General features: G+C 37.6%; 1 protein-coding gene across 1 annotated transcript; it reads right to left on the bottom strand.

The window, feature by feature from the left end:
* Nucleotides 1-1090: 1090 nt before the first annotated feature.
* Nucleotides 1091-8869, bottom strand: TMEM128 (transmembrane protein 128; the record flags this gene model as incomplete). The annotated part of the gene is made up of 5 exons (XM_027686314.1): nucleotides 1091-2830; nucleotides 4195-4303; nucleotides 5390-5551; nucleotides 7495-7636; nucleotides 8719-8869. Coding segments are annotated over 4 exons (555 nt in total), but the record flags the coding sequence as incomplete, so codon positions are not given.
* Nucleotides 8870-10121: the final 1252 nt, after the last annotated feature.

The following is a 10121-nucleotide window of genomic DNA, read 5'->3' as shown; positions in this document are numbered from 1 at the left end:
AAAAATTGGATATATTGAAAATACAGCATTTATTTTCTCCACTTCCTCAGCCAAAACTTAGAGGGGTTCTAAGCTTTTTCTCTTTTGAAGCCAGAAATTATTAAAGAGGGTTTTTTTCTTAAATAACAAAGGACATTTTGAACTTACATGTAAATGTCTGGGATTCTCATTCCTCTTAAAGAATAGGGAAGAAAAACAAAATGGCAGAAGGGTGGAATGAGTGAATTCTGGACAATCACCTTATGTTTAGGTAAACATAAGGAAGTAGTAGCTCATGTCCTTTATTCATTTTGGCCTGTTCTCAAGAAACAAGTATTTTAAGCCACCTGCAAATTTTCCCTTTGAAGAATGCACTTAACTGGAAGCCCTATGTTTCTGTCAGGTCTGTAACAGCAATATAAAAAAAAGCATAAATAATCAAACAGTTCAGGCTTCAACAACTTCTAGCTCATAGCTACATCCATCATTCTCATAAGCTCATGGAAATGCCAAATCCTACTTTTACCTTATGCCATGTAACCTTTAAAGGATAATTAAGAAAGATGCTTCCATTTTAAAGAGCTTTTGGGGGTAACTGTGAAAAATAATCTTCACTGTGTGGACTATTTTACTTCAAGATTATCCAAGACAATCTCTTGTCACCTGTAAATAAAAGCTTTTTGGTGCTGATACACATTCTCATACTTAAATGAAATTAATGTAAATGGATACAGAAGATACCTATGGTGGTCTGTAGCAAGATGGTACATTCAAGCTTTGGTAGGGGTGGGGGTTTTGATTGCCTCATAGTTTTTTTTCGCGGAACTATTAAGACTTTGCAGGACTTTTGTACAATGAAATATCTATCCAGGATTCGCAGAAAAAGACATCAAAGTAGTCAGAATGCAAACAGCTCTCCGAAGATGAACAGAATGATATTACACCTTCAATAAACACAGTGAGGGGTCATGAAAGACAAAGATACTCCAAGTCAAGTACAGTATTTAAAATCTACATGAACATCCATTTTATAGGAAAAATGATGGGATGCACTCTAAGTCTCCAAGAAAGTGGAATTAGACAGTTAAACAATTAAGTACTGAACAATAACTGATCACTTTTGTACAAAGTTTATTAAGATGTCCAGAAGAATAAATTTGAAAAACCATGTAGCAAATAGTAATTTTAATTCAAGATTACAAGGCAACTTAAAACACCTAGAGCATTTATATAGTTGACAAATAAAATACAGTGATAATTACCATCCCTGAGCAACACTGCATTTTAAATATCATAATAAACAAAGTTACTCAAATGTACCTATGTATGCAGACATAAAATAGTTAAAATTAATTAAAAGATGGACACCTGAAGATAAGCAATTTGCTCTTTAAGGATCTGAAGCACAACTGGTTTTGGCAAACCTAAATATTACATTTCAGCAAATCAAGCTGTTAACTTACTCTACAAACTACTAAAAGTAGTGCTGGATGTATTTTATTTTGGTTTGACTGATCTTTTGTATCACATACCAATAGCAACTTTTTTCCTTAATGGAACAGTAACAGCAAAGACAATGTCTCTTTTCATGTAAACTAAACATTTCACATATTTTGTATTCAGCAATGCTGTCAATTTGAAAGACAGAATGAAGAACACAGGACACTATCCTCTGACAGTCCGGGCTTCAAGCAACAGTCACAAGGCGTAAATTTTAACAAGTTTCCATACCCAGCTTCTACATTCTCCAATTTTCCAAAAGCTGTGGCTGGGAAAGTATTTAACATAAGGATCTACATAGAGTGGTCTAGCAACTGGATGGTGCCCAGGTCTCCAGATAGCCAAGTATCTCAGTCAACACGAACAGTCACCTAATAAAAATAAAATGCTATTTTATTTTCCCAACTGAGTATGACCAATAGCTTTTAAGTTAATATCAGCCTCTTCTTTTCTGAGGAAGGAAAATGGCAACTTCATTAACAGGCACTGCTAAGAATCAAAAGTTAATTTACAGAAATAAAAACTGAATACTGAAAAATAGTGCATACATCAAAAGAATTTAATTTGTTCTCTGAATTTCTTGTGTACTCTTAATAGTGTTCATTATATTGCTGGTTATTCACAGCTTGATCATCCACCTTTGGCTGTGGACAAACTGTATCAGCACAAGTAGAATTTATTTATTTAATTGATGGCCCTGCCAAATGTCAACCAGCTTTCTAGGCCCCTATCCATACTTTTTTCCAAACACTAGCAGATCTGAATTCAAGAGATTATGTAATATTTCCTACATGGTAACAAATATAACATTAGAAATGTAATAGATCAAGAAATGCCTCCTATAAGTAAGTTTATAAGTACAAACACAGGTTCCAGATAACAGTATTTTAGCTGTCAATTCAAATGGAAAGAATATAGTATTAAAACTCCATTACACTTCAATTAAACATCAATTACTTCCAAGTCAAACAACATGATTTGAGCAGGAAGTTGACTAGGTGACATCTGAGGTCCCCAGAGATAATTAAGGTTCCTTTCAACACCAACTATTCTATGTTTCTATGACTTATTACCCATGTGCTTAATATTAAAACATAAACAGAAGCTTTACAAAGCAGCAATGAAATGCTTTATGTTACCAAGAGATGTAAAACCTATCTATCTTTCAATTATTCACTATTCAGTTTCTTTTTCCTACAGTTATGTCCATAGATTTATAAATCAGGTAGATTAAGAATTACTGTATCAGTTAGAGCAAAAAGGCAGCATTAGAAATAATAAAAGTACTGGAATGTAACAAAAGTGACATCCACTTTGCAGGATAACAGTTACTTGAGTCCTTCACATGAAGCTGAAAGAAAAAACAAACACAATTTAACAAAAATGTTGGAAGACTGTATATATACTGCACAAGCTGTATCTTCTACTAACTCTATAAGTTAATGATTTTGCAACACCGAGTAATAACTTAGCCCTAATTATTAGGCAAAGAATTCTTTGGCCTAATATAGAACTTCCCCACATCCTTCCAGTGCTCAGACAGAACATAGCTAATGACAGAACTAACAAACATGATTTGAATAAGTTTGAGTCAATAAGTGTGACTGAAGCTCTCACAGTAAAGAGATTCTGAATTAAGTATTGTATTTTTCAGAAGTACATAGGTGTTGTCAGAATATAGCCCAAGTTAATTTCCTCCTGAAAAAATCAGGTTTCTTGGTATCTAGAAAATAGGAAGAAAAATGCAACACTAGTTTCAGTTTGTTTATGTAAAAAAAAAAAAATAAAATCTGCATTTCACTGTCCAAGCCATTAAAACATGTTTTGCCTATAACTCTGGCACTACAGTGATGTAAATCCAGCACTGTCATATTCTTCTTACTGCATTCATAAAACTGCTGAGGGACTTCCTCACCAAAAAGGATTTGTGATGGCAAGCAAAGCCAAACAGTACCCTCACATTCTCTTAAGAACAACAAAGAAGAGTAACTTCCCTGGATGACGTAGACACCTGTGACATCCCTGACCCTATCTACTGAGCTCTCTTTGATGTCTTCCTTAGCTTTTTCCATTTCACAGGATTCATTTGATAAATATATCCTAACAAAAGATGTGGGAACCCATTTTCAATGTAGCAGTTATTGAAAATGAATTTTTCAAGTCAACAAAACAGACGGTTTTGCCTTTGAAAAGTTTTTTTTAAGAATAACAAGGAACTTCTCGTATCTGGCAGTTTTCCAGATAAGCAGGTTGATCTGTACTGTTCATCACAGCAAATGAAAACAACATACCTAAAGACAAAGGTAAGACAAAGCTTTTGAATTAAAAAAAAAGATAGAGAAGGCAGTTGCATACGGATGTTAATACCTTCTCCCTTTCACTGTCAGATCAAGCAGCTTTGCTAAGAAGTTTTCCCAGTCCAGGTAAAAGCTGCAGGTATTTGACCTCTATGTCTCCAAACCATCCATCCTCACTAATCACTTCTTTCACTGTCTAGAATGAAATCTTACAGAGGAAAAAAGGATATTCTTCCCCTTCGGATAATTGCATGTTCTCTGGTTATTCTATATGCCACAAAATGTCATTATTGTAGAAGTGTAGACAAAACATAGAGAAGGAATCCTTAAATGGTCTTACAATCCTTAAATGTCTAACAAAGCAGTTCACACAACAAGATAAATGCTTTTATGTGCTTAAAAAAATTCAATTATTTACCTGAAGGGCTTATCCCAGGAGTGATACAAGCATCACAACACCCATAAACTGAATGAAGAGCAACAAAGGTGTCAAAAACGACCAGACAGGCCACAAGGCAACATTGAAACTGCGAATAAAAGCAGGAAGTATTTGTTAAGTTCAGTTGCCATACTATGGAAATACCAGGCATACAAAGAAAACTTCACAAGAGGAAATAAGATTTAAATTACTTAACCTGGAAAAATACTTGCTTCTTTATGAAAACAAAATTAAAACACTCCAGCATTACTTATTAAATTGGTATCTTAGTTTACTGAATGACAACTCATCCTAGAACTTCAGCAGCTGCTGCAGGTTTTGCACTGAGCAAGTCCAGTCAGTCCCATCAAGGGTAAAGATACCTTTTACTTTCAGAATCTCTGTACCTGAAGCCCCTGGAAATTACCTACTCTTTGATTTTTCCATGGGCACATGGCAGCTGAGAAAGGCCTTAATCTGAACTTCCAGCCAGCCAGATTTCAGTTAACTGAAGAGACGGGGGGAAAACCAACTTATTTTACAACTGAATTACAAGAATTATAGGTTTGACTAATTCTAAACTATAGAGAACCTTTATTTTCTTCAATCTTCCTTTTTTTCCCACCATTGCAATAAATACTGACTTTCAGATACAACAGCTAAACAAGAGGAAACCAGCTTTCATGCAGAGAGCAAATATAATGGCACACACACATATAATTTTTTTCACTCACATGCACATTTGCTCAATCCTGACTCATATAATCTCATAAATAAAGTGTCTGACAACATTTTGTGTATGTTTGCTACTTATCGATTATTTGATAATGAAGAACTCTGACAGAAACTGATCAGGTTTTTTCTCAGCTAGGGAATACACCTTTGCCTAATTTGTAAACTGCACAAATAGTTGCCAAAGGTGATAAATTTACAAAGCTAAGGACTTCAGTTTTCCCATACAATTTCAAGACAGAAAAGATCCAGTATATCTGCAAGTACATTTAATATACAATTTCAACTGTTCCAACTCTTGCTTTGTGGATGAAAGTTGAAACTGGAAAAAATTATGCTACGCAGAACTAGTATTGTGACCAATACACATAGTAGAATTACAGAAATTATACTTATAAAATGAGCCCATTAACACACAGATTTGCACAGGTTTAGCATAAATTTGTACAGCATTTGAACTCACCAAATTGCTGCTGCTATAAAGGTAGCTGTTGTGATAGGTATCAATGCTGGATACTGTGCATCATAGTCCACAATTCCACAGTACCACTCAAGATACAGGATGCAGTAAAAGGCAACGGATAAACACACAGCCAATAAACAAGTGCCACTGGCAAGCCACCAACTGCAGGAAGGAAAGCATATTAAACCATGTTAAGCAAAGTCACATTGCAGTTGGCACGTTAATCTTCACTCTAGTCTAGAAACAGAACAGACAATATCTGTTAATTACACAGATTATGGCCTAGAGTTCCTGTAGTTTTTATCTTAAATTACTTTTACAAAACACTTTTTGCCCTTCAAAGCTGTCTAATAGACACAACTGAGTTTAATTTTGCAATGCAGCATTTCAATCATTTTTCCCTCAAGCATCTTGGAAATGCAATGCAACAGATCTTGTCAGGGATCTACTATGCTATCACACCAAAACTACTTTGTCAGTAATGAAACAAAAGAGGCTTCACCACAACTGTGCTTCTCACTGTAACTTTTTGTGCAACAGAAATTTTGCAGAAAGCTTTAATGAGATTTCAGTTTGTGAACTCTCAAATTTCACAGATAAGAAGCATTAAGATTTTTCTTTACAGATGCTGAAGAAAACCACAGAGAAATCCAGGACTTCAAACTCAGAGTCAAGAAAACACAGGGTATATGATTTGATTATTTAGGAAGACACACTTTTGAGTCTCTTTGAGGACATACTTCAAGACTAGAATGGGAAAGACAATTTGTGAGGAAGGTGCACTTGAATAAAATCTTACACTTATTTGAATGCGTATTTAGCAAATAAAAATTTTAAAAAGTAAATTCTTATTGCTATAGTTTGATTACTAAGTCACAAAGGGTAATCAAGGATCTTCCTACTCAGGTAACATTTGTTCTGGAATGGTACAGCAAAATATCAGGGGTTATTTTGGTACCTTGGTACTACCAATTGTGAATTCTGCATTAAGAAAGCAGTTGCCATAGTCTACTTACACAAGCAGTGCAGGAAGACAGGGCCCTGACACCCAAAATTTGGATTACATCCTGGAGTCACTAGTTTGTTTTCACAGCCAACACAGCCAACTGGATGAAGGGTGTATCTAGCCTGGAAGAGCAGCTCCAGAGAACCTCACAGCCCAGAGCAAGGCCCTGTGCAGCTTCCACGTGCTGATACAATAATGACAATGGCAATGGGAGTTTTAAAAGTACTTCCAGCTAGGAGTATCTAAAAATATTTGACACCCATCAATCCCATTGAAATTAATTTAATGGAAAATAAATAGACTAGAAATAGAAATTGCTTCAGAGAAATTATTTTACTAATTTTTCACTGACCTACTCAAAGAGGTCTAGAGAACTTCTAGAGAAATGAACTTCAGTTTGACATTTAAAGATTAATTTCAGGGGGGTTTTATTAAAATAAAAGCAAAACTACAACACTTGCAACAAAAGAGGCAGCTATTTCTTATACTTAAGTGAAAACTTGAAGGTACAGTAATAAAGTGCCTGCTATGAGAACAAATTTTGCATGTACATAGATGGCTCAGTAGTCCACAGAAAAAAAATAATTATAGCAAAATTTTAAGCACTGTATTTACTTAAAAATTAGTTTAATAATATCAACTTAGGTGGTCATCTGGTTCAACCTTGCTGCTCAAGCAAGGTCAGCTACTCTCAGTTGCCCAGGACCATGTCCACATGGTTTTTGAGTATATCCAAGGATGGAGATTCCACAACCTATCTGGGCAACCTGCACCAGTGCTCAGTCACCCTCACAATCATAAAGTGCTTCCTGATGTCCAGAGGCAACCTCTCGTGTTTCATTTTGTGCCCACTGCCTCTGGTCCTGCCACTGGCCACCACTGAAAAGAGTCTGCCTCTGTCTTCTTAGCACCCTCCCTTCACGTATTTGCATTGACAAGATGCCTCTGAGCCTTCTCCAAGTTGAACAGTCTCAGCTCTCTCTATTCCTATTGTAGATCTGGTTTATCCAAGATTTAAAATATAGTGTTCAGATGTAACAAAACTGAATATGATTGTAAGATGAAAACACAACTTTCTTTGTAAAAAAAAATACCTTACCTATCTGCTTGCATAGTTTCTTTAACAGTTTTAAAAAAATCAAAGTAGTATGTCACAGCTATTGATGCCAAAATCCAGAATGCAGAATGAATATTGAGTCTGGGAGGAGGCTTCATCTTCTTCTCTACGGCTGTAGACTCTTCTGTAAATAAGAACATAATTATAGCACTAAAGCCAGTCATTAAATGGAGTATGATTTTAGTTATGTAAAACATGATGCTTTATCTTTTTAATTCATTTATCTTTGGAGATTATAATACACTTTGTACTACAAATATCCTAAAAAGCCCTGAACGTTTACTGAAATAAAACTGACTAAGCAAGGTACCCTGTGATAAAAGGATAAAACACTAACAATCAGCACAATATCATGTCTGTGTACACTTTCAGGAAACAGCTGACTAGATTTTGTATGGGTTGTGTAACTAATTAAAGCCTCCTGGCATTATCAAAGCATTTTTATTAATCTAGCATATAGAATGTCAGGTTGGTATTTCGAATCACTCATTTATTTATACTCTTTTTAATGAATTTTGTATTTGTAAGTATTTCAGGCATAAATAATTTTCTTGTTCTTAACTGCAGTTAATTCACCAGAGATTTTCAGCTCCAGTTTCAGGAGCTATCTTGACTCACGCTGCACACCTTCAGCAGGTGAAGCAGCACTATCATTGTGCAGAAAAATATCTTCTCTTTTCCCCTTCATCACTATATGTTTAGAGGAAGCAAGACAACAGATCGAGCAGATGAGAAAGTCTTTTTTTTAAAGCACGACAGTAACCAAGTATTTAGGCACTCAGTATTTATACACGTTGTCAAAAAAAGGTGTCAGAGGTGTTTTTGATGTCTCATACTCTGAACTTTATCACCAGGAGTAGCCTGGTGCCTCCAGCAGTGTCATGTATTCCGGCTCCTCCACACGCCTCACCACCAGCCGAGCGCTCCGACAGCTCCGCTGGAGCTCACGGGCGGTTTTATTTTTCATTTCCCAGATTTCTCCTCACACTACTAGAGCTCAGGCCCGGGAGCATTTAAACGCTTCATCCCCATCAAGCAACCCGCGGCTGTAAGTCGCGTCTCCCTTCCACATCCAGCTCGCTGTTAGGAGCAGACACCTGAGGGCGGAGGAGCTGCGGGCAGGCGGGCACCGCGCCGCTCCAGCCGAGGGGCCCCCGTTCCTGCCGCAGCGCCCGGCCCCGCTCTCCGCGCCCCGGCACCACCCACCGGCCGTCCCGCCGGTCCCGGGACGCGGCTGCGGCCGCCGCGGGTCACAGGGCTCAGGCCCGCGCCGCACCGGGCGCCGGAGCCTCGGGAAAGCCTCCCCGTCCCCGCCGCCGGGCTCCATCTTGGGCCGCTCCGGCAGTGACGCGGCGGGGCGGGAGCGGCGGCCGCGACGGCCCTGGCGTGAGGGGCGGCGGCGGGCACAGGGCGCCTCGGCCCGGCTCACGGCCCGGCTCACGGCCCGCGGGTGTGTCACAAATAAACAGCCTCAGGGATCGCTCTAGTCCCCACTGAAAACAGTGAACAGCGTCATGTAAAGCCAAGTGCCGCAGTGACGGCTGTTATGTCAAAAATTATTAAGAAAACTATTAAGAAAACTAGTGGGGAAACTCTGCGTAGAAGTGTTTGGCTCATCGCATCCTGGCAACCAGGTGCTCTTGAGGGCAGATGTTAGGAAAATCTCAATTTTTGTGACAGAGAACAATAGTAAAGGTGGAACATGAGGCAAATACAAAGCTCTGAGAGGTTTCGAGAGCCACAGGGGCCCTGTAGCACTCGAGATTGCAGCTCAGAACTGGAAATAATTAACATATTTACATGACAAACTAGGTAAAAGTTAAATAACCTAGTAAAATGGTAAAATAGATTGTTTTGGTTCTGTAGCTGAGTTCTGCATGGCTAGATAAAAGGTCACATCACCATGTTTCTGCAAACAAAACTTTGAGATTAGATTATCATGGCTTTCTTGTTTATTCACGAACAATTTACGGACAGACTCAAAACTACTAAATTATGTTGACAGATTAATTTAAGGTCTGGTACTTATCAGAATACTGTGAATATAAGTACCCTATCTTTTGGGGTGTGTTCAATGATTAAGCCATTAAGCCATGGCTTTTAAAATTGAAATTTGTTTCTAATAGTAATGATTCACCGGGCTACTTAGATGATACATGTGGTTACAAATTCTAGGCTTTCTTAGACAAAATTGTGTGGTGTAATGTTCCAACTAAGGCAAAAATCGCGCTGACTTCAGAGTGGACGTACCTGTGCAATATGGCAGTTGTTACGGATAGCTTTTCTTTCCAGTGGAATTAAATGTAGAAATATTCAATAAAAGCTCAGATTATTATAAAGTAGATTGAAGAAAAAAAATTCTTTGCATACCAAGAGAAAAAGGTTGCAGATACTTCCTCTGTAGTTTCATGATGAGAAAGCAGGAAACTCAAAAAGAATGGAATGTAGGCTGTGGTTAAATAATTATGTATTTTATCAGTAAATTTTAAAAAATGTTAGGCCATCCTAAGGGTAGAGACTAACTGGTAGAAACTAACTAGGCTAAAAACTAAACTTGCTCTGACCTGCACTGCTCTTAAGCAGTTCTAAACCTGCTGGGTAACTATATT

The sequence above is a fragment of the Neopelma chrysocephalum genome, unplaced genomic scaffold (assembly GCF_003984885.1).
Source record: "Neopelma chrysocephalum unplaced genomic scaffold, ASM398488v2 Primary Assembly neopelma1_71, whole genome shotgun sequence".
NCBI lineage: Eukaryota > Metazoa > Chordata > Aves > Passeriformes > Pipridae > Neopelma > Neopelma chrysocephalum.
The sequence above is the reverse complement of the archived record's forward strand: the minus strand, read 5'-3'. Positions and strand labels throughout refer to the sequence as shown.